We start from the raw sequence: 25250 nt of genomic DNA, 5'->3' as shown, positions 1-25250 counted from the left end.
ACTGAGACACCCTCCCCCGACCCAAAAGGTACAAAGATTCTGGCCTGGCCATAATGGCTCCGTTGGTTGGGCATCATCCTGTGCACCTAGAGTCATATGTTTGATTCCTAGTCAGGGTACATGCCCAGGTTGCAGGCTCGATCCCCAGTGGGGTGCGTGCAGGAAGCAGCCGATCAATGTTTCTCTCACTTTCTCTCTCTCTAAAATCAATAAAAAACATTTTTTTTAAAGACACAAAAGTTCTGGTACCACAAGAAGCAAAAATGAATCCTGGGAGGCAAAACAAAACACACACACACACACACAAACACACACACACACACACACACACACACCTTCACTCTATTAATAAACACACGCAACAATTCACAATTATACAGACCAATTTTTATTACAGGCATTTCAATGGTTAAACTTCGGAGGATTCTATTAAATGCTATATGATACAGAACTAGGATCTCTTATAAAAGTTTAGATCCAAGTTTCATTACAATTAAGCCCTGTAATAAAAAAAATAGACTAACCCCAAAAAGATTAATCTCCAAAGCCACAGGAATACACACATGCACAAACATGAAGTTTAATATGACACAAATTTTGTTTTCAGACAAAGAAATATTTTCTTGTTAGTTTTTCAACATTTCTCCCTGAGAGGACTCAGGGTTATTAGCGTGTGAATGATTTGATCCATCCTCTTCTTCCAAAGCTATAATATCTGGAATTTCATCAGTCTCCGATGTCAAGTCTATGAGCGTGAAATCAAATACCTGTAAAAGAAGAACGTTGGATAGTAAAACAAACACTAATGAAGTAAGCTGTTAGGTTCCGGTGAGTTCATGGAGACATCACTTACTGCATGTGGGTAAATCTTACTTTGTCCATAGTTGTGCTTTCTGACAAGGTGTTGTAGTCTTATTTCCCAAATTCATTCATATTATAAAAGTACTTAGGAAACTTCTCTTTAAAGGAAATTGACCAGTAGTGGACTTATGAAGTGGAAGCTTTTTTGAAAATATGAGATATAAAGCATTTTTGGTTATTCATCTATCTATTAATCTATTATTCTTTTTAAAAATATATCTTTTATTGATTTCAGAGACGAAGGAAGAAGGAGAGAGAGAGATAGAAACATCAATGATGAGAGAGAATCATTGATCGGCTGCCTCCTGTACACCTCCTACTGGGGATCAAGCCTGCAAACTGGGCATGTGCCCTGATCAGGAATCAAACTGTGACCTTCTAATTCATAGATTGATGCTCAATCACTGAGCAACACCGGCTGGGCAAAAATGGTAAATTTGATGCTATGCATCAAAATAGTGAAAAAAATTACAATTTCTAAAATAGTAAACACACACACACACACACACACACACACACACACGACACACGAGGAATCTTGCTTTGGTCATTGGGACCCCTTATCAGGCTGTGGCCTTTATTGCACTTTTCCCTAAGAACCAGGTGCTCAAAGGATTGTCTGGTCTGAGGTACAAAGGTCCACCATTTGTTCCTGAGGCTTGTACTTTGAGAGAGCAAACTGCATTCTAACTACTCATGAATGTTCACTTTGCAAAGATGATATCCAGCCCAACACCCACAAAAGCCAGCAATATTTATACAAATGCATCCAGCCAGGCAGGTCAATAACTTTAATTTTAGACTTTTTAGGTTAAAAGCTCTCTAGTAAATGTATATTTCAACATCCAATATCACTTCATTTGTTTTTAAATAAATGCAAAATACAACAGGAAGCTACAACACAAGAAGCTATGAACCGAGGGATTTTCTGGGCTCCAGACAAGAAAACAAGCTGCGGTTTTCTCCTAGCAAAGGCCTAGAGGCTAGGATAGAAAAAATACACACACCCTAAGACATTGTGCTAAATCCCCACCCTGCCTCGTATCTCTTTTCTACCTCTTTCCACACCTCTCAAGTGAGGAAAATACCTAATTGAGTGGGTTGCAGGTGAATAAAGGTACTATGAACCTAGCTTACAAAAGGTGTTCAGTAAACACTAGCTTTTCTCATAAATTCCTTGACTACCACCACACATACAAACCTTCACAGTCACCTATAGGCCAAGTAACTGTTGGCCTAAAGTAGAGTTCTGCAATTGCAAAGGTTGGAAATTCCACACTTAAAGTTTTAGGAGAAAAGTTTCCATCACCACCACCACAAAAAATGTACCTCCAGTCCCTGAAATGATTTAGGAGAGACATATGAATAATTCGCCTTCCATGTGATCAGAATGATTCAAAGTGTCTCATTTCCCTTAAATTCAAAGCCAGTGGAGGAAATAGGGGAAGGCGGAGCAGCTGAGAGGGAGCCACAGCCTACCAAGTTTCCAAGGTTAAGTTTAAAACGTAGCGGCTGTGCCTGACAATCGTCATGGGGTTTTTAGAAATGTGGCAGAAATCCTCTCACAGATTTATAAAATGGATCCCTTTTTCATTGGCCTGAACCAATATCAAAGGAGTGTAGAAGTCTCTTGCTGTGAAATGCCCATCACTGATGCGAGGCCAAACTCAGAACCAGATGCTTATTATGAAACTAATGAGATAATCATAGTCCCTCTGTGAAAAAGGACAGAAAACCAGCAATACGTTCTTTTCAAGAAAATCAAGTGACCTTGCTAGGACTCCCTGGTCCCTGTGTACATTTTGCAGGTTGTTCACCATACAACCACAGTGGGCACCTTTTCTGTCATAGACTCCTTTGATTCGCATATTTATTATGACTTTCCAGAAGGTGGCACTACATGCATGAGGATAAGAGACCATATTTTAATTTGCATAAAGTTAAGCTAGTGGTGTCCTGGGGCCCTGGATTGGTGAGGCTATTACAGAAATAAAAACTCCATTTTTGGAATTTAACTTGCTAGTTAAGGTGATGTGCATGCAATGCTGGTAACATGACACAGAATGACGATTTATTTTGAAATAAAAAACAATTATAGAAGAAATAATGAAGAGAAAAGAAAAAGTAAGCCCTAGCCAGTTTGGTTCAGTGGATAGAGCGTCGGATTGAAGGGTCCCAGGTTCGATTCTAGCCAAGGGCACATGCCCAGGTTGCGGGCTTGATCTCCAATAGGGGGCATGCAGGAGGCAGCTAATCAATTATTCTCTCTCATCATTGATGTTTCAATATCTCTCTCCCTCTCCCTTCCTCTCTGAAATCAATAAAAATATATTTTAAAAAATAAAGAAAAAATAAAATTTTTGTTTGTTTGTATAAAAAGAATTCCTATGGCCCTGGCTGGGGAAGCTCAGTTGGTTAGAGTGTATCCCTATACACCAAGATTGTGGGTTCAATCCCAGGTCAGGGCACATACAGAAAGCAACCAATGAATGCATAAATAAGTAGAACAACAAAAGTTTCCCTCTCTCCCTCTCCCCCCTTCTTCTTTCTCTCTCTCATCAATAAATAAAAATTTAAAATAAAATAAACGGAATTCCTATGTATAGGTCCATAAAAGGATCGTGCAAGAGGTAGTGATTAGCTCTAACACCAAATAGGTAAGACTAATCCTGTTGAGGGTTTGATTTTAACAGAATCCTCTCCCCCTTCATAATAGTTTGCATATACAGCTTGATTATGTGCCTGCAGTTGGAGGGTCAGTAGCATCTTGGTTCTGCTTTACTCTCTTTACCCTTTACTTGAACAAGTTGGTACAGTTTGAGAGAGGGCACACCCTCTGCCCTACAGTAGGAACACCCTCTTATACCAGTGTTTTATCATTGGCTGAAAAGAGTCTGTGGAAGTAGTTAGAACTCTCAGCCTAGGAAAAAGGTTGTCACTTACCACAACACAATGCAAGTGATTCTTGCTACCCATTGAATAGCAATGAACTAGTCAATGCTGGCACCTGTGTATTTGAATCATTTACTATAAGCAGATACATCAACAGCAGGTCTTTTAAAATATTTTATGGGGCCCACAGTGAGGGTCTTGTTTGAGGAGAGGGTACTATAGGTAACCCTATCCTTGTTTTTGTTTCAGGTTAAAATCGTTTGTTTCCTATTTCCTTTGCTTCTCAAAGTGGATCCCCTGCAATAGAATCACTAGGGATGATTGGGGAGGAGGGTGAGGGGGGATGCTTTTTGAAAGTGGAGATGCCTGATACTACCTGAAGACCTACTAACCAGATTCTCTGGTGGTGGAACCCAGGAACCTGCATTTTATCAGAATTCCCGGTTAATAGCCCCTGGCATAGACAGAGAGGGTAGGGGAAGATGATGTGGTTCTATCTATGCTGAAAGCTCACTAGGGCACTTTATATAAGGGAGTCAATCTGATAGCTACACTAGCTACCTCCATAGCCGAGTTTTCTTTGCTCTAACCTGTGTAGACAATGAAATAGGAACAGTGCATGATTCACACTATTCAACATCTAGTCTTATTCGTTTATAATTTAAATGGTTAGTTAGAATCAAAAAGTCAAATAACAACTATTGGTGAAGATATGGTGAAATCAGAACCCTCATACCCTGCTGGTGAGAATGCAAATGCTGCAGCCACTTTGGAAAATAGTCTGACAGTTCCTCAAACAAATGTAGAGTGACCATATGACCCATGAGCAATTCCACTCCTAGGTATATACCCAAGATAAATAAAAATTTAAATGGTAACCATTTTTCATCACTGATACACAAAAGAACCATTTAATCTACTCATTACTTTTGTAAAATGTCAATTAATAACACTCTTCACTACTTTCTTAAGTTCTAGAAGACATCAGACCTTTTTGCCCCTCAGAGGAGCTATAACTTAAATTAGTGTTCTCTTTCACTTTGGTGAATAAAACTTAAAACTCAAATTGTTGCTCTGTACAGCCTTATTCTAATATGTCATATTTTGCAGGTTAGTTTTGTAATAAAGGTAGGGAATTTAAAAATTAGCAACCTGGAGCCATTAAAGGTGAAGGATAAAGACTGCAGTGATTCTCAACCTTGGCTGCACATTAGAATCACCTGGGAGTCTTTTTAAAATCCTGATTTCTGCTAAGGTTGAGAACCACTGCCATACACCAAAAGGTTGTGGGTTCAATCCCCGGTCAGGGCATGTATGGGAAGCAATGGATTGATGTTTCTCTCTCACACTGATGTTTCCCTTTCTCTCTCTAAAATCAATGAAGAACATGTCCTCAGCAGCATGGGGGGGCCTGGAGACTATTACGCTAAACAAAATAAGCCAGTCAGAGAAAGACAAGGGTCACATGACCTCACTTATATGTGGAATCTAACCAACAAAATAAACTGATGAATAAAATAGATCCAGAGACATGGAAGCATGGAATACAATGACAAATCTCAGAGGGAACTGGGGTGGGGGTGGGAAGGGTGGGGAGACAGGAAAGATTAACCAAAGAACTTATATGCATAACTCATGGACACAGACACTAGTGTGGTGAAGGCCTGGGGCGGGGTGGGGAGGAGCAGGGAGAGAGAGTCAATGGGGGGAAAAAAGGAGGGTATCTATAATACTTTCAACAATAAAGATAAATTTTTAAAAAATACCCTCAGGTGAGGATTAAAAAAAAAAAAAAAAGGCTTCATCCAAGAAAGAAAAAAAGATTAAAAAAAAAACAAAACAGCCCTAGTTGGTTTGGCTCAGTGGATAGATCTTCGGCCTGCAAACTGAAAGGTCCCAGGTTCGATTCCGGTCAAGGACACATGCCTAGGTTGTGGGCTCAATTCCCAATGGGGTGGCTTGCAGGAGGCAGCCGATCAATGATTCTCTCTCATCATTGATGTTTCTATCTCTCTCTCCCTCTTCCTTCCTCTCTAAAATCAATAAAAAATACATTAAAAAAATCAAAAAACAGAAAAAGGCAATTTAAAAAAAAAGAAGAAGGCTTCATCCCTCACCAGCCATAAAAATATGACCTGGGCCTATCCCAGTTGACAGCATTACTTTCAGGAATTAGTAACTTCTAAAACACAGGAGAATGACATCAGAATTTCAAAAGGTAAGCAAGGAGAGCAGGGAAGACACCATAAAACATGTCTTTGGCTTACGCTGACCTTATGCTTGAAGACACTTCTTGTCTCTGAACAGTTGCTATTACCTTTTAGACTAGGAACTTAGATACTCAACAGTGGGATGATTCAGTGTCTTTTCCTCACCATATGGTTACTGTGGAAATATAGGATACCTGCTGGGAAGGTGGACACCTAGAGCATGAGCCCTGAGACATAAGCAACAAGTACTTTAGTTGATAGAGCAGGGATATCTTACAAGACCATCACCCATGCAGGCCTCAGTGCTGGGTCACTCCTGAGACTGGATAAGGCCCCACTGACCCAAGCCCAAGTCCATGAGCCAGAAGAGGCCCTCCTTGCCATCCCCCACACCTGATAGGTATATGCACAGGTATCTACCCTGCTTTCTCCCTTCCCTCACTACCACCTCCATGAGCTGAATGAAACTCAAAGAGATATCTCGGGCAAACCAAACTTTAGCTTTCCCCTTTACATTTTTTTAGTCTTTCAATATAATGACTTAACAAAGTGGAAATATCTGACTAATCATGACCTCATAGTATATCTCACACCCGAACTAGCAAGTTGAAGATATTACATGTCACTGTCCCACAGATGGTGTCCCCATGCCTTCAGTGCAAAAACAGAAAAAGACAGCCCATCTTCAAACACTTCACTTCCATCTGGTGAGGCATCACTAATTTTATGACAGATGAGAAAACTAAGGCTAAGAGATTAATGACTAGTAAATGGGCAAATGAAGGCAACTCTCACCCAGTAAAACTCTTATATGCCCATTAGCTTTTCACTTGTTTAAAACCTGTCATCGAACATTCCATTTTTGACATTAGTCATCTAATGTTATCATACTGCCAAATTCCCTCTAACAGGCCAACTGGAATTCATGTATGTGTATTAATAACCCTGTCATGCAGGCCAAGCTGCTCTGTGAAAGCAACATACAAAGCACATGGAACACACAGCATAAAACTGATCTGTTGTGCAGTGAATTTTATTGAACTCACAGGAGGCATTCCTTTATGAAAAATTTTTAAAAAAACCAAAGTTGTACAAGCATGCATTATGAGACACAACAATGATGAGGCCTGCGCAGATCAAACGGGAGCAGACGCCAGTTCGCACGACAACCCACACGAAGGTGTTTTTATTCAGTACAGACAGGCAGCAACAGTGGCAACAGAATGAGACCATAAATGCAGTGTAACTTTTTGTGACCTCTGACTAGGCTCTGACCAGTCTATCATTCTTTTCTTACCAGCCAGGTAAACAAAATGACTCCTCTGCTAAGGCCAGAAACTTTAAAGATCTTAATCCAGTAGGAAATGACTACAATGAAGGGGCCCTTTTTTTCTAGCTCGCTGTTTCCCCAAGTCAGAGTTGTCTAGCAGGTTAATTGCAACATAACAGAAGATGTCATCTGGCTGGCTGCACCATGCACTGGTGACAGGGACAGAATCACTGTGTTTTGGGCTCAGGCTGCTGGGCCTGCTGGCTGGTTGTGTCCTTCTCTGCAACACAGTGCTGAGCATTCTGAGACTCGATTATCTGAGGATGAAAGGGACCTACCAGCCAGTTGAGGGGTGTGTTGTTAACAAGATAATCCATCACATTATCTAAAGACTCCTTCATTTTCTGCAGCTGACCCTTGCTAGAAGTGAGGAAGCCGTCGGACACTTCTTTAAAGGAGGAAGCATTGCGGAACACTGCGTAGATGTCGCCAGCCATCACCCCCACGTGACTGGCCTGATCTTGAATGTTCTGTGGTAACCCTTGGACGTTAGACAGGAGGGTGGAGCACGTGGTCTGCAGCTGCTGAGTCAGGTTTCGGGCAATAGCAAGAGTGCGTGACTCAATGTGCTAAAAATAAAACAAGTTTAAAATTAGCAGTGGGCTCAACAGTGCTATGTAGGAATTTGTTCAATTACAGTCAGTTGGTTACGTGTCACTGCACATGTGTGTATTCCTCAACTTTTTAAAATCCTCATAACAACCCTGAATGCAGCAGTGTTTTTATTCACATTTCTACACATGCATACTAGCTTTTGGAACCTAAAGAACCACTTTTTAAGTATTGCAATGTGCTCTTTCTTCTGTCTGGAACAGTAGTCCCCTCACTGCCCTTTCACCTAGTTTATTCTCCCATTCAGTCCCAGCTTAGCACGCACCTCCTCCAGAAAGTCATCTGACTCACCCATCCTACTAAGACCAACTTAGGTACTTTTCTTATATAGTCTCATAGTTCCTGTTTCTATGCTGTCAAAAAAACCACCACATAAAAATGCCTGCGTCCCCTGTTAGTCTGTACTGAGGTTAAGGCCCATGTTCTTTAGCTGTATCCCACCAGGGGCAATAGCGGTAGGTTATTCAAGTTACTGCAGTTCTGCTTTTCTGTCATGTAACTTTGCTTTTCTGTTCAAACTTTTGCTGGAGAAGAGTGTTCTAAGAGGAATCACGGGAAAATTTAAATAATAAAAGTCTGGTAGAACTTCTTAAGCAGTCATGGATGACTGTGTCCTAGTCATCTCACCTCAGCACAGTGGGATTCATCGGTGTCGTCGTAGCCGATGCTTCTCTTCCACTCCACCCAGGAGAGGTAGAGCTTATCCTGAGCATCCTGAATTTTCTGGTTGGCACTGTGCACATTCTCCCTGGCAAATTCAATCTAGAGCACATGGAAATAAAACAGAGGAACTAGTCAGACATTCGTGTCAGTCTGTTCTCGGATCTATGATGTAAATCATAGAACATAAAAACCAGGAATATCCATAAGAGTTGAAGGACAGCAATCCCTGCCATCATCGTTATTTGTTATCAAGTAATCGAACTTCTTTGCTGCCTCTACTTAAGCTATTAAGCCACTGTCTCCATATTTACTTCCAGTTTAGCATAGGTAAGGCAACTGAAATTTAACATTTATGTGTGAAGTATACGAGAAAATTACAAAAAAGGAATTCAAACTTCCTCTTCCCTGTTGTCATTTCCCCTCCCAAGAATGGCAATACAGTACATACTGTTCTGTAACTTGGCAATCTTCAATGGCTACACAATGCTCTTTTGTGATATATCAATTTAATTAGTTCCTTATTAGTTGCCATGCAGTGTTTATAACCTTCAGCAACCCTAAACATACATAGCTGTGGGGTAAATTTCTACAAGTAAAACTGCCGAGGAATAGGTGTGCTTATACCCTTCTGAGAACTGCCCCCCAAATCCTCCAGAAGTCCACAAGTACACCCCTTTCTCTACACCACTGCCCACAGCATCACACTTCACCAGTGTGCTCAGAAAAGATAGGCATCTGTAATTTGACCCCTTGGAGTGAGATTAGCATCGCTTCAGATATTTCAGCTATTTATACTTCCTTTTCTGTGAGTTTCTGTATACTCTTTGCCCATTTTTCTATTGGGTTGTTCATAAGGTAAAGTTAAAATTCTTGGATTTCATGATTACATTAACTATCATCCCTTTAGATAAATAAACTCACTTCAGCTACCTTTATTTATTTATTTTTTTAAGTTTCTTTATTGATTAAGGTATTACATATGTGTCCTTATCCCCCCATTACCCCCTCCCCTCACCCCTCCCCCGCTCATGCCCTCACCCCCCTGTTGTCTGTGTCCATTGGTTAGGCTTATATGCATGTATACAAGTCCTTTGGTTGATCTCTCTTTAGCTAACTTTAAATGAGCTTTCACTCACCAGGTTCACAGTGGAATGGAGCTGGGAAATGGTCTCCTGGCTTTTTTGCTTAGCTTCTTTCACCCTGCCGAGAGCCTGCTGGTAGGCACGTGAGCGGAGCTTGGTCGACAGCGATCCCAGCCGAATATAATAACTTGGCTTCTGAACAGTCTCAAATCCTTCCACCTTTTTTGCTTCTTTTTCTGAAGTTAGAAAGAAGGGACAAAAAAGAAAACATAAGGGATCACAGCTCTAAGTGACAAGGCCTGGACTCTAACCTGGATCTTGATTTTGGTGCTTCTACCCACCCACCAGCAATTATGCACTCATTTTCCCAAGACAATTCATGTCTACTGCTGGGCTTGACTACCCAGAACATATCACTGCATCTGAAGGTTCATCTACAGATGTCTCTTCCCATTAGAGTGAGCTTCTTGGGCAACATAGTACCTGGCATACAGTAGCCACTAAGTGTTTAATGATTCTGTAAAGCAGCCCATTAAAGACTATCCATTTGTAGAAAATATTTCTCTAGGCTAATATCTCTTAAAATTTCAAAACTTACTATATACAATTCAATGTGAAACTTAATATTGTCTTAAGAAAGAATGTCTATAAAGACTAAAAGAGTAATGGTTATCTGAGGGAGATAATGGAGATTCAGGCATGCGGATCTTTTAGGATGATAGAAATTTTCTAAAACTAAACTGAGGTGATGGTTGTGCAACCGTAAATTTAATATGAAAAAGGTGAATTTTTTGGTGTATAAAGTATATCTCAATGAAGCTGATTTAAGATATGCAACATTATTTCAAGACCCAAAAAAACACTTACCTAGTTCTTCCTCAGTGAGAGGGAGGTACTGGTCTACCAGCAGCTCTGATGTGCTGAGCGCATTTTCCACTCCACTGCTCACCAGCTGCATCATCCGACTGCCCATGACTGTGTTAATGCTGTCGTTGACCACAGACTTGGTCTTCTCCACACTGCCTGTCACGGCTTCTTTGGTCTTGTCCACCACCCCAGTGATCGTGCTGGTCACGGAATCCTTGGCTCCAGTCACAGTCGTCGTCACTGCATCTTTCGCCCCAGTCACCGCACCTTTGGCATTGGCAACAACCTACAAGCAGAAAAGGAGAGCGCTTGGCTGGTGAGAAACAAGGGCATGAATAGATATTTAAGGTCTTAACTAAGGTAGCATAGTTGAAGAGTAGGGGACCAGCCAATGTGGCTCAGTGGTTGAATGTTGACCTATGAACCAGGAGTTCGTGGTTTGATTCCCAGTCAGGGAACATGCCCTCGTTGCAGGCTCAATTCCCGGTAGGGGGTATGCAGGAGGTATCCGATCAATGAGTCTCTTTCATCATTGATGTTTTTTATCTCTCCCTCCCTCTCCCTTCCTCTCTAAAATATATATATATATATATATATATATATAATTATCAACTAATTTGGACAGAGAGTCAGCCTGTGGACTGAAGGGTCCTGGGTTCGATTCTGGTCAAGGGCACATGCCTGGGTTTCGGGCTCGGTCCCCAGTAGGGGGCCTGCAGGAGGCAGCCGATCAATGATTCTCTCTCATCATTGATGTTTCTATCTCTCTCTCCCCCTCCCTTCCTCTCTGAAATCAATAAAAATATATTTAAAAAAAGAAACTAAAAGCAAAGTTTAAAAAAAAATTTGTCAGCATGTTATAGGCAGACATGCCTGTTTCTCCATCTTACTGGATGTGCGCTCAGACACCAAGTGAGAAAGCTTCTATATACCACCTGTGCATTTACCGAACACCACTGGGAACCAGTTATGCTAAACAAATAGAACATGAAAATATGAGATGGAAAGCCTCAACACTTTTGTCCCAAGCTCACCTGCTTTGTTGGCTGATTCAGAATAGGCAGTTTCTCCTCAATCCTGTCTAGCCCCATACAGGCATAGTTATTGGCAACAGCAACTAAAAAAAATCACAAATGGGGAAAATGTTAATACTGTATGTATAGAATGCATACATATTATTATACCATAAACATTTAGTTATAGAAACAGCAAAATCACTGATCTTCATTTATCACACTATGCATTGCCAACTTCTCCAGCTCAGACAGCGAAGAGGCTCAGCTGGCAAGTTCTTCTACTGACAGGGAAATAGGGGGTGGGAGAGCAGCAGGCAAGCCAGGTAGGAAGCTGGCTAAGAAGTTTCTTCCTCAGCCCCTGGCTCCTGAGGTTAAAGCTAAGAGGAGCCAGGCTTCACCTGAACCCTCATTCTGAGAACTCTCAAAATTAGCATTTCCATGCTGGTTTAACCCCTACCTACACTTAATTCAGTATGTGGCAATGGGGAATGGTATGCTAACAGCACTCTGGACCTCCCTAATAAGGCCTAGATTTTAGTCCAACCTTCCCCCTAATGATGACCAAGCCAAGCACTAGTCCTAAACTCATTTGGGAAGTAACAGAGATGGAAAACTGGTCTCTAAAGGTTCCTTATACTCCAGAAAGCTCATGACTTAACCATTTGGGGGAATGATTTAACCCTTCATTAAAAAGGGTTCATGTGGAAAATCTTGATATACTACTAGTGGGAATGTAAGATTATAAGCCACTTTGGAAAACAGCCTGGCAGTTCCTCAAAAGCTGAAATAGCTATTATATGACCTAGCAATACCACTCCCAGGTATATTGATGTGCCCACCCAAAAACTTAGACACAAATGTTCACAGTAGCATTCATTATTCTTATTGCCAAAAAGCAAAAGCACCCAAATGTCCATTGACTGATGAATAAAAAAATATGATCTAATCACACAATGGAATATTATTCCACAATAAAAAGGAATGAAACACTAATATGTTGTGCAACTATCATACCTATCATTCCCAGAACTTTTTCATCATCCAAACAGAAACTGGTATAAGGTTCCTTTTTGGGGTGGTAAAAATGTTCTAAAATTTATGGTGGTGATGCTTACATAACTCTGTAAATATACTAAAAAAAAAAAACCAACATTGACAGTACATGTTGAGTGGGTGAATTGTATGGTGGTTAATTATACCTCAGTAAAGATGTTGTTTATTTTTAAAACAGTTCATGTACACTGTCTGATCCTAAGGAAGTTAATTTCAGTTGACACACTGGCTCCCCTTGTGACCTGTTGCCAACACAGAAACATCTGTGGGAGATTTTTTTTTAATATTTATTTTTATTGATTTTAGAGAGGAAGGGAGAGGGAGAGATAGAAACATCAATGATGAGAGAGAATCATTGATCGGCTGCCTCCTGCACACCCCCTACTGGGGTTGGTGCCCGCAACCCAGGACCCTTCAGTCCGCAGGCCAACACTCTATCCACTGAGCCAAACCGGCTAAGGCAGTGGGGGATTTTTTTTAAAGTTATCATGAGCCCTGAACAGTTTTGCTCAGTGGATAGAGCGTCAGCCTGCAGACTGAAGGGTCCCCGGTTCGATTCTGGTCAAGGGCACATGACTGGGTTTCGGGATCAATCTCCAGTGGGGACGTGCAGGAAGCAGCCAATCAATGATTCTCTCTCATCATTGATGTTTCTCTCTCTCTCTCCCTTCCTCTCTGCAATCAATAAAAATATATTTTATAAATAAAGTTACCATGAACATCTGCCATTGCTATGAAGAAGCTTTCTATAACAATGAGGGTCACCTGGCAGCTTATGGACAAAGGCAGTAGGTGCCTCAGGAAAGGCTGCAGACTCCCTGTGTGCTTGGACACGAGGCTGGCATTCGCCATATTCAAACCAGCTCCAGGCTCGCTCCTAACAGGCCCCTTGGACTAAATGTGGAGTGGGAATCAGAACTCACTTTGTGGCTCCAGCTTCTGGATGATGGGCTGAGCACTCATCACTGCCACAGATGTGATGGTCTTCACGCCCTTCTCCGCCATCTCACACACAGACTTCAGGCAAGGATACTGATCCTTTGTAGTGACGTAAGCCGAGGAGACGAGGTCATAGGTGGAGCTCACCAAGGGTAGGTTGGCCACCCTGGTCACCACACTCTGCAATCAAGAAGGGGAAGGGGATTAACTTCCCAAAACACAAGGGGAGGGAAAGGAATCAAGAAATAGCTGTTCAAAATTCATACCGGTTGTGGATCAACTGCAACAGAAGCCATTTTTCTTCCCAGGGAAAGGAGAGATCTGTGGAAGAGAAACTTATTTCAGATCACTCCGATAAGACTCTCCCAGATCAATTCCCCAACTCAAGCAAATGCTCATTTCAAGCGGAGAAAAATTCAAGATGAGGTAAGCATAGTCTTCTGCGCTTTTTCCCACCCTCTAGCTCTGAGAGCTCTCCCCTGGCAAACACCTGGGGCAAAGTTTCAGAGGTCCTGTGTAAACTTTCAATAGGAAACAGGCTCTGCAAGGAAAAGTTGCTGATATTTTTGTCTCGTTTCTTCACCAGGAAACTAAAAATGCCTTTTGAAGGGGGGATATCTGTTCACAAAAACGCTAACCAAGTTAAAATACATGTTAAGGCCAGCCGGTGTGCCTCAGTGGTTGAGCACCTACCTATGAACCAGGTCAGGGCGGTCAGGGCACATGCCCGGGGAGGGGGCGTGCAGGAGGCAGCTGATCTATGATTATCTCGCATCATTGATGTTTCTATCTCTCTCTTCCACGGTGAAATTAAAAATATATATATATATAATTTAAATCCATGTTAAGCCCTAGCTGGTTTGGCTCAGCGGATAGAGCGACGACCTGCAGACTGAAGGGTCCCCGGTTCGATTCCGATCAAGGGCACATGACCGGGTTTCGGGCTCGATCCCCAGTGGAGGCCGTGCAGGAGGCAGCCGATCAATGATTCTCTCTCATCATTGATGTTTCTCTCTCTCTCCCTCTTCCTTCCTCTCTGACATTAATAAAAATATATTTTAAAAAATAAAATAAAAACTTGAGCATGCTAATCACTTAAAAAATAAAATAAATAAAAACCCATGTTAAAACTAAGGAGAGATTTCAAGCAGAAGGCATCTCGGACAGTCAGGACTGTGTGGGAGCACTTTGGCGGGGATCCATTCCTTCCCTGTCAAAAAGAACTAGTTTGGTGGTGACTAAGCGGAGGAGGAAGGAGGTGCTCCCCAGAACTGAGAAACGTTTCAGGAGCTTTAAATTTCGTGTTCCCAACGACCCACACCCACACAAAATTGCCTCACTGCTCAGCAGCAGAGCTGGGAAGTTACAAGAAGCTGCTCAGCTCGCTGCCCACGACCTCGGGGCCCATCAGTTCACCCTCCGCCGCCAAGGGTCCCAATTCAACAAGGAAGGAGTAAGAGCCGCGCTGAAGGCGGAAGGCAGGCGCCAGCATCGACTGCCCCGCACCCACGGCGCACCCCATAAAACTCTGTTTTAAGACGAAGTTCCAACGCATTCCTTTTAAATACTGTCCTTTCTGGACAAATGGAAAAATGTTACCCCGCAACCAAGCCAAGAAGGTACTAGAGTGGCTGGCAGAAAAGAAGACTGAAGGAACAAAAGCAAGTGTGGAAGGCGCAGGCCCAGGAGCCCGACCCCTCCCAGCCAGGGCCCACGCGTGGGGAGACCCCGTCGGCGTCCACCCCGCCGCCCAGCCCAGAGCCCGCGGGGGGCCGGCCAGCTCGCAGGTCACAGAGGGGCGCAAACCCACCGACCGACAGCAGGCAGGAGGCGAAGATCGGACGAGTCGTGCACACTCGGCTCCAGCGAAAGCTACGGCGTTGGGAGAGCAGGGCGCGGACGCCCCATTAAATACCCGCCGGCCCCGCCCCGCCCCGCCCCGCGACACGTGACCCGCAGCCGGAGGGGGGGCCGTGCCTAGGTGAGGGGTGCTCTGCGGGGGTGGGGTGGCTCAGCCCGAGCAGACACGTAGCCTGCGACGCTGGGCTTTTTGCAAAAGGCTACGGAGGAATCACATGAACAAATAAACACTAACCTGATTACCACTGGCCCTCAAAATAGAAGTTTGTTTTTTAACAAAATGGAAACAATGATTCTAGACTTATTTTTAGCAAACAAAAACGTAAAGTTTTGTAAAATTGTAACCCGAATTGTGACAGACCTACAGAGATTTGGTTCACTGTTCTTTGGACTTGGAAGTCAATTCCTCATACATGTTTCTATCTTATTTTATTTTTTAAAAATATTTTTTTATTGATTTCAGAGAGGAAGAGAGAGACAAAAACCTCAATAAATGAGAGAGAATCACTAATCGGCTGCCTCTTGCACACACACCCCACCCCCACTAGGATGGAGCCCACAACCTGGGCATGTGCCCTCCACTGGAATCTAACCCGGGACCCTTCAGTCCTCAGGCCAGCGCTCTAGCCACTGAGCAAACCAGCTAGGGCATATGTTTCTATTTTAAAGTTGAATTGGAATTTCCAAAAGGGGCCTTGAATACTTTAGGTTGGTCCCCATTTTGTTTTTGTCTTTTTTTTTTCTCAGCAAGATACCCCCAACAGCTACCTATGTTTGTTATGCAAGATGATTAATTTTTTTTAAGTTGTGGGTTATGAATTATTTTATTTTTAAAAAGAAACGTAAGTCAACATCTGAGTCTCAGGATTTTTCTTGTGTAAAATTCCTGACTTCAACCTGATTATTTGAGCAAACAGGTTGTGCAACCGGCCCAGGGCGGGGCAGGTGTTCCGGGACTTCTCCCCCAGTGAGTGACTCTCCAGGTGACTTGGCCGCAGGTGTCTCTCTGACACCCGGGGTGGCCGCCAGGTCCTCCGCCTCCAGAATGGAGAGCCAGGGGAGGCAGCGAATTGTGAAAAGCTCAATTACTCAACTAATGTTCCATGCACATAGATACTGTTTATCATATTTAAAGCTCCAAACTGACCATTAAAAATGTGTCAGATTACATCTGCAGGCCCTCAGCAAAGAAAAACAACTATGGTATTTCTCTTCCTCCCTCCCCATGTAACTCAAGATTAAATACGAGACTAAACTATAAAATAAATGTGAGGAAGTCCAAAAAACTTGTTACCCGCATCTCCCCCGTGTGACTGATAGCTTCAATGCTTTAAGCAAATTATCACTTGTTTCTTTTCTTCCCGGTGCTCTGGCTTTATTGATGCTCTAAGCCAGTGGTTCTCAACCTTCTGGCCCTTTAAATACAGTTCCTCATGTGGTAACCCAACCATAAAATTATTTTCGTTGCTACTTCATAACTGTAATGGTGCTACTGTTATGAATCGTAATGGAAATATCTGATATGCAGGATGGTCTTAGGTGACCCCTGTGAAAGGGTCGCTCGACCGCCAAAGGGGTCTCGACCCACAGGTTGAGAACTGCTGCTCTAAGCAGATGTTTGGTGTGCCTTTTGCTTTTCTGTTACATCACAGGGGATGAAGCCCCAAATTCTGAACCTACAACTCTCATCTTCATGAGTCTGTGAGAAGGTGGAGCTGGTGGCAAGAATGGTACCTAAATCCTCAGGGTGATTTTGATAGTCTCAGAACAGCGATTTTCAGCCTTTTCACCTCATGGTACATGTACACTTGACTACTAAAATTCTGTGGCACACCAAAAAAAAATTATATTTTTTGCCAATCTGACAAAAAAAAAGAGGTATAATTTTGATTCATTCATACTGGACAGCTATTGTGTGGCTGTTGTCATTTTTTTAAATCATTTCTATCCATCCCATGCTAATCTAGGGACCATCATCTGGTCTGCTGGCCAATATAATGCACTTTTGTTGTTAATCCTCACCTGAGGATATTTTTTCCATTGATTTTTAGAAAGAGTGGAAAGGAGGGAAGAAAGTTGTGGCCCCTTTCATCCACACCTACAGTTTTATGACTAAGCAGCAGCTAGGCAAGACTAGATAGATCCCAGGGGTATGACCCGGGCTGGATACCTAATTTCTCTTTGCCTTAGTTCCCTCATCTATAAAATGGAATAATAATATTCCTTCATGTTCTAGGTAAAGTGTATTTGTGCTAGGGGCAAAAATAGAATATTGGGGACTAGCTATGGTTATGGGAAATATTAATCATGCTCTGTTAACCATGACTGCCTTGTATTGGTTAAAGAAATAACATTCTGCCCTGGCTGGTTTGGCTCGGTGGATAGAGCGTCGGCTGCGGACTGAAGGGTCCCAGGTTTGATTCCGGTCAAGGGCATGTACCTTGGTTGCAGGCACATCCCCGGTAGGGGGTGTGCAGGAAGCAGCTGATCGATGTTTCTCTCTCATCGATGTTTCTAACTCTCTATTCCTCCCCTTCCTCTCTGTAAAAAATCAATAAAATATATTTAGAAAAAAAGAAAGAAAGAACATTCTGACCTGACTGGCAGTTGTACACCTGGGACCTGGGAGTCAACCTTGGAATGTGGTCCATTCTCATTCAAGAACAACTTTGTTGACCAAACAATGGAGTCCCACCCCAGCCTCCTACTTCCCCATGTTTATAATTTCTACTTCCCCATGTAATCCTTGTCCTACCCTATATAAGTAGCTGATTTATGGGGGACTGCAGAGCAGATTTTTGTGGATGACCTACTTTTCTCCCATACTGCTGTTAATATTGGAATAAACGCTCATATGACTCAACCCTGTCTCTGACTAATTAGCTCAAGTAGTGACAGGCAGCACGGACCCACTGATTGTCTGGTTACATTTGGGCATTCACTGTACTATTTTTCAACTTTTATGGGGCTTAAAATATTTCAAAATAAAAGGTTGAGGATATTATATAGCAACTAGAGGCCCGGTGCACGAGTTCATGCACTGGTGGGGTCCCTCGGCCTGGCCAGTGATCGGGGCCAAGTGGCTGTCTCTCCCAGTCCCTATTGGGGCCAATTGGGGCTGGTTGGTTGAGAGGAGGGGGTGAGGGACCACAGGAGGTTGGCCAGCTGAGGGAGGTTGGCTGTGGGAGCACACTGACCACTGGGGGCAACTCCTGCATTGAGCATCTGCCCCCTGGTGGTCAGTGCACATCATAGCGACAGGCTGACCAGTCGTTTGGTCGCTTAGGCTTTTATATATAGAGATAAGAGAATGAACACACCTATAACTACATGGAGTGTAATGTAAGTGAAAGAGCTATATTCAAATAAGACTGTATGAGACTAGCAAACTAAGCTCTGCTATCAAAAGTAAGGATAGTAGTTGCTTTGGGGGATGGGAAGTGACTAGATGGGCCTTGAGGGGCCTTTTCAGTGCTGATAATTTTCTTTCTCTTGTTGTGGGAGCTAGCTACATGTGTGTGCTCTTTTTGTAAAAAATTATTAAACTGTACACTTACATATAGGTTTTTATTTTTGATATTTTTTTTTTATTGATTTCAGAGAGGAAGGGAGAGGGAGAGAGAGATGGGACATCAATGATGAGAGAGAATCATTGATTGTGTGCCTCCTGCACGCACCCTACTGGGGATCAAGCCCACAACCCGAGCATGTTCCCTTGACCAGAATCGAACCTGTGACCTTTCAGTCCTCCTCCAGGGAGATTTCTTTAAATGAGGGCCAGCTGATTGGGCCCCCGTTCTTACTCCTCAGCGATACCTGCCGTGGAGGCTCCCCCACAGGATGCAGCCCTCCAGCTCGGCCCAGGAGTTTGTCAACAGCCACCTCAAGCCTGGGAGGATGGTGGTGTTCATGAAGCCCACCTGCCCCTTCTGCAGATGGACCGAGGAGCTCCTCTACCAGTACCCTTCAAAACAGAGTCATTGGTATTTGTGGATATCACAGTCACCAGGAACACAGAGAGCGTTCAAGATTATTAGCAACACCTCACTGGAACCAGAACAGTACCTCGAATCTTTATGGGTAAAGAGTGTATAGGTGGATGCAGTGATTTAGTAGAGATGGATAGAAGTGGGGAACTGATGGTGTTGCTAATAGAAATGAGAGCTCTACAGCCATAATTACAGAGCAGACCCAGGCTGCTGTCTCTCCTGAGAACTGGATGGCATTGTGAACGGTGGCAGCACTTCTGGTGGATGGATCTAGGGCAACCTTTACCCAGCAACTGATTACTTAATCTTCTGAAATATCTAAACCAAAAAAAAAAAAAAAATAGGAGAGTTCTCAGCAAGAACAGGCTTTTCTTCTTTCAACTTTATTGAAAGTGGACCCACTTGCCACAAACCACAGGTCTGAGATGGTGGATGGACATCTTGGGATTCTTCTGGATTGGCCCTTGGGTTTCAATAGACTGTGACAAGTTATGGCTCAGGATTCCCTCATTGACCCCAAAAAAGTTCTTTCTCTTTTGCACGTGGTTCTTACTAACTATTGTTCCTGTGCCAGGACTCCTACCTCTAAGCCAGTGTTTCCCAACCAGTTTATCCCAGGCTCCCTAGGATGAATTGATAGTTAATTTTATGCTACTGCCCAAAAATTAGTTTGTGGAGTTTGAATTTATAGTTTGTATTTTCAAATCAATAGGTATTTCAAATTGCTTTTCCAAACTCCATGTGTCTCCCCCATCCTATCTTGAGAATCACTGCTCTGAACTCGTGTTCTTAACCTTGACAACTCACAGAGGTCATAGGAAATGCTCAACAATTCTGGGAAGGGTCTGAGGGCCGATTTGAGAAATGCCACATGAAACGTTAAGCACAGTGGGTCTTTACTTGGTCTGCAGGGCTCAGAGGTACACGTGCAGATGCTGTGATCATGCGGCAACTGTTTTGTGAGATGATCGCCCAGGTACTCCTGCACAAGTGTGTATAAATTTGTTTAGATGATGAACAAAAGTTAAATTTAAAATATTGCCATAAAAAACTTGCAACCCTCCTCTCCCAAGAATGTCTGTGAAAGTAGCTCTATTTGAGAAACACTGTCTTAAATGATTTTATCACCTTTTATCCCACACTCTATGAAAACTTAAGACTCCCTCATTATGAAGTTTGTTCTAGAATTACAAGATTAACTTCACTTCCTTTTGCAGTCTCTAAGGTGAAAGGTTTATATATTTTGGTAATAAAAAAGCAGTCACAGATGACTTGACTTTTTTTGTCCAATTCTCTTCTATGTTCTCAAGTCCTTAAGGAATGATATTAATGTGAACACGTCAATTTGAAGCTTTATTCATGTTTGTCCCTTGCCACTATAAATAAAGGTACATGCTATGTATACTATCCTTCTATTTTAAAATTTTTTGAAAAGTTGAGAAAAGAAAAAATAGTGGTGCTTCATAAGGTTTTTGTGAGGATTAAATGAATCAGCCCATTCAACAGTATAATGGCCAGGTACATAGAAATGGTAGCTAATACTGTATTAATGTTTTCTAATCAAACCCAGATCCTTTTTGCCCAAGACATCCTTGCTGGGCATTGTGCTGAAGAGAGCTCAGCTCACAGGACAAATAGAGGAGGCTCCAAGAGACCAGCAATACCCCAGGCCCTGCCTGGACTGCCTTCCTGGACTACAAAGTATGGGAGAGTGGTTGACAAAGACGCATTCCCTAAAGTTTGTAGCAACTCAGCCTTCTTTGGTATATTAATGATACAAATAGATACTGAGCCCTGGTTGGTTTGGCTCAGTGGATAGAGCTTCGGACTGTGGATTGAAGGGTCCTGGGTTCGATTCTGATCAAGGGCACATGCCCAGGTTGCATGCCCAATCCCCAGTAGGGGGCATGCAGAGGCAGCCGATCAATGGTTCTCTATCATCATTGCTGTTTCTATCTCTCCCCCTCTCCTCCTCTCTGAAAATCAATAAAAATATTAAAAATATATAAATAGTGAAATAGCAAGGAAAAAGTCTGGCAATGAATTTGTCTCTTCCAGAGGCAGGGTAACTCCTCCTTCCTCCTACAGCCCCAATCTTTACTTCCCTCTCCCATTAGCATTATGTGCTCCAGCTACATCCACCTGCATCTGCTCCTCCACGAAGCGCTCTCTCCCTCTCATACCTCTCTTATTGGACATACCCCCATTCCCTTTGTCGGGACTGTCTGCCCACTTTGGGGGCGGAAGAAAATTTCCTCTACCCTCCAGGTTCTTTCAGCTGGTCTACTAATCAGACAGACACAAGACAGATTAACAACAGAAAATGACCAAATTTAATTACATACATATGTATGGGAACCCCACATACATGAGGGCTCAGGGACGGAAAGTTAAGATGAGGTATATATGGCATTCTGCACTAAGGATGAGGTAAGGTGCCTTGGGGGCTTGGAAGGGTCATTGCAGGATGATAAGAGGAGATGTTTAGAAATTAGTAGTTTGCCCTACCCTATAGAAAAGTCATAAAAAGTTATTTCTGGCTTGGCCGGTGTGGCTCAGTGGTTGAGCATCGACCTATGAACTAGGAGGTCACGGTTCTATTCCCAGTCAGAGCACATGCCCAGGTCATAGCACATGCCCAGTGTGGGGCATGCAGGAGGCAGCCAATCAATGATTATCTCTCATCATTGATGTTTCTATCTCTCTCTCCCTCTCCCTTCCTCTCTGAAATTAATTTAAAAAATATTTTTTTAAAAAAAGTTATTTCTGGAGACAACTCTTATTATGGGCAAGGCCCCTAATTTAAATTCTTTAAGGGAGATGTAAAAGTTTCTCATGAGCCTGCCGTCTACTCAAAAGAATTCACCTGCCAAAGTGGCCCATTTTGGGAAGGCCTGTTCTGAACCCTCACACCATCTGGCAAACTCTGCTCACTCTGTATGACTCAGGTCTTCGTGTCTGTAAGGTCTTCCTCGGCCCTAAGGTCACAGACTAGTAAGTGGCTTCAAACCAGGGAATGTGACAATCTATGCTGCACACCTCTACACGGTGTTTGCTCTTAAGTGATAAATACAAGGGACTCTCATAGGCCTCAGAGCCTGGAAGATAAAGGAGTAAGAAAATATCTAGGGTTCCTTCCAGCTGTATTATCTTTTTTAAAAAATATATTTTTATTGATTTCAGAGAGGAAGGAAGAAGGAGAGAGAGATAGAAACTTCAATGATGAGAGAGAATCATTGATCGGCTGCCTCCTGCACGCCTCCTACTGGGGATCGAGTCTGCAACCTGGGCATGTGCCCTTGACCGGAATCGGACCTGGGACCCTTCAGTTCACAGGCTGACACTCTATCCACTGAGCCAAACCGGCTAGGGTCAACTGGATTATCTTATTTCAAAAAATAACAATTCCTTACCTTGTTCATAGCTTTACAATGCCCTTCTTTAAACATTATCTCAAATGAGACAGATGCCTTTTCCTACTCCCTTGACACAGCCTCATGCAAACGGAGGAAAAATATTACTATGTTCATTTCCTCTTTTTACCTGAGCTAGAAAGCTACCTTTCTCATGGACCAGAGACAAAGATAATGGGTCACAAGTAATGAGTCATGAGGCCAGATGACTTCTGTTTTGACCAGTTCAAACTCCCTGCAAACTGGTCATCCGAAGGAAGAACCTCTTGGATGACCCCCGTAATCTACCTGCCCAATCACCCCTGAACCTGATTCTCTGCCATTCTGGTTTTTTTAATCCTCACCTGAGGATATGTTTATTGATTTTAGAGAAAGAGTGCCGGGCTGACCAGCAGACCCTGAGCAATGGATGAATGATTACTCAGACACAGGATTGCTCTGAAAGAGAGAGCTAAGGGACTGCCTGGCTAAAGGAACCAGACAACCTCGGTCACCTGCCTCTTCAGGCTTTTATTGTAACAGCAGTTTGAGATAAAGTTTATCTTTTAGATACAAGCAATAGGGTAAGTAATCTTGGGAGGACACATGTGTCTGCAGTGTCCTTTAAGCAAGGACACCTAGAGATTAAGCATAAAGATTCTGGTAAACACCGAGGGACCACAAACTTGTTTGGAAAGGTCAAGGGACAATTAGGGGCAGCTGCCTTCAGCCAAACTCCCCTAAATCGGAATTCTGATAAACAGGGCGGCCACCTTCAGCCCACTCCTTTTTTTGGAATTTTCCTCCTTGCAAACTTTCCAATCACATCTCCCATGCTTCCCTACAAGAGAGGAAGGGAGAGTAGGAAGAGATCCTATTGATGGTTCCATCTGGTGGGTCCCTGTGTGCATGACAGTGGCCTGGGACACTTGTTAAAAGTATAGATTCTGGCCCTAGCTGGTTTTGCTCAGTGGATAAAGCAGTGGTTCCCAAACTTATTTGGCCTACCGCCCCCTTTCCAGAAAAAATATTACTCAGCGCCCCTGGAAATTAATTTTTTAAAAATTTTAATAGCAATTAAACAGAAAGATATATGTATTAATGTTTCTACCTTTTTCGTAAAATATAGTAAAGAAAGGTGTAAATTAGAAACATTGAAGTTTGAAATTATGAAACTATTTATTGAACTCAGAATAGAAAGGTAATACAAAAAAAGTTAAAACAAATGCACCTGTGGCCATCACTGCCCCCCTGGATTCGCTGCAGCGGCCACCAGGGGGCGGTAGCGCCCACTTTGGGAATCACTGGGATAAAGCATCAGCCTGTGTATGGAAGGGTCCCAGGTTTGATTCTGGTCAAGGGCACGATTGCGGGCTCGATCCCTAGTGTGGGCTGTGCAGGAGGCAGCAGATCAATGATTCTCTCTCATCATTGATGTTTCTATCTCTCTCTCCCTCTTCCTTAATCTTTGAAATCAATAAAAATATATTAAAATAGATAGATATAGATATAGATATAGATATAGATATAGATGTAGGTGTAGGTGTAGGTGTAGACATAGACATAGACATAGACATAGATATAGATATAGATATAGATATAGATATAGATATAGATATATAGATTCTGGGGCCTCATCCCAAGAGATTGATTCATCTGATTTAGGAAATAGTCCAGAAATGTTTAAAAAGTATCCCAGGACATTCTGATGCAGGTAGACCAAGAACTATACTTTAACAAACACTGCGTTTATTAGACTCTTCTGACGGACAAAGCAGCTGAGTGATTTGCATTAAGGCAGCAATATTCAACTGGTGCGCTACAAGAATTTTTTAAACAGGCAATACCTGACTAGTCAGTGGCACTGACCTCTTTTCCCTTAGATTAAAAAATAAAAAATGGTAACAGCCAACACAATGTTGAATAGCTGTGTGGTGTGAATGAATCAAAATTATACCTATTTTTGTCAGATCAGCAAAAAATATACTTTATGGTGTGCCACAGCATTTTAGTAATGGGTTTATATGTGCCATGAAATGAAAAAGGTTGAAAATCCCTGGCCTAAGGCACCACCGCTGGCAGAGTTGAACCCAGAACCTGAGATGCCTTTCCAGAATGTATAAAAAAATACACCTCAACAATAAATCCGTTTCATCAAATTATTAGTCCTTTATAACACAGACATTAATTTAAACTCTAACTCAAGCTTACTGGCCAGCCTAACACTAGAAAGAGAACTGATTCCCAACGTCAAGGCCCCAAACCGCATCTTGGTATGATTTGGGAGCATGGCCTTTGTACCTGGTAATTACGCAGCTCTGCCTGGAGGCCACAGTGCACTGTGTATCGGGTCACTGACAATCAGGCCTGACCACAGTAAAATCAAAGAGGTCAAAGTACTACCCGAGGCCCCTTCAGCTGCTCTTTCAGCCCCCTTGCTCCTCCTTAGATGATCCTCCTTTCCCCTGGTGCTCGTTGCCTGCT

The 25250-nt window shown here is 42.7% G+C and overlaps 1 protein-coding gene and 1 pseudogene across 2 annotated transcripts; one reads left to right on the top strand and one right to left on the bottom strand.

Moving 5' to 3' along the window:
• Positions 1-365: 365 nt before the first annotated feature.
• Positions 366-15471, bottom strand: PLIN2 (perilipin 2). Of its 2 annotated transcripts, XM_023758915.1 has the most exons (9): positions 15336-15471; positions 13792-13846; positions 13510-13705; positions 11552-11634; positions 10518-10803; positions 9705-9886; positions 8533-8667; positions 7572-7862; positions 366-767 (listed from the first exon to the last, which is right to left on the bottom strand). In XM_023758915.1, the coding sequence occupies exons 2-9, from the start codon at positions 13819-13821 to the stop codon at positions 627-629; spliced, it is 1344 nt and encodes a 447-aa protein (XP_023614683.1). In that variant the 5' UTR covers positions 13822-13846; positions 15336-15471; the 3' UTR covers positions 366-626. The 2 variants fall into 2 exon arrangements, with proteins under 2 accessions (XP_023614683.1, XP_006094863.1); XM_006094801.3 differs by lacking the exon at positions 366-767 and having other exon boundaries at positions 6981-7862.
• A 3754-nt stretch (positions 15472-19225) lies between these two features.
• Positions 19226-19573, top strand: LOC106698172 (annotated as a pseudogene).
• Positions 19574-25250: the final 5677 nt, after the last annotated feature.

This window comes from Myotis lucifugus, unplaced genomic scaffold, assembly GCF_000147115.1.
Source record: "Myotis lucifugus unplaced genomic scaffold, Myoluc2.0 scaffold_144, whole genome shotgun sequence".
In the NCBI taxonomy this organism is placed as follows: domain Eukaryota; kingdom Metazoa; phylum Chordata; class Mammalia; order Chiroptera; family Vespertilionidae; genus Myotis; species Myotis lucifugus.
Note: the sequence above shows the minus strand (reverse complement) of the source record. Positions and strands in the feature narration are given on the sequence as shown.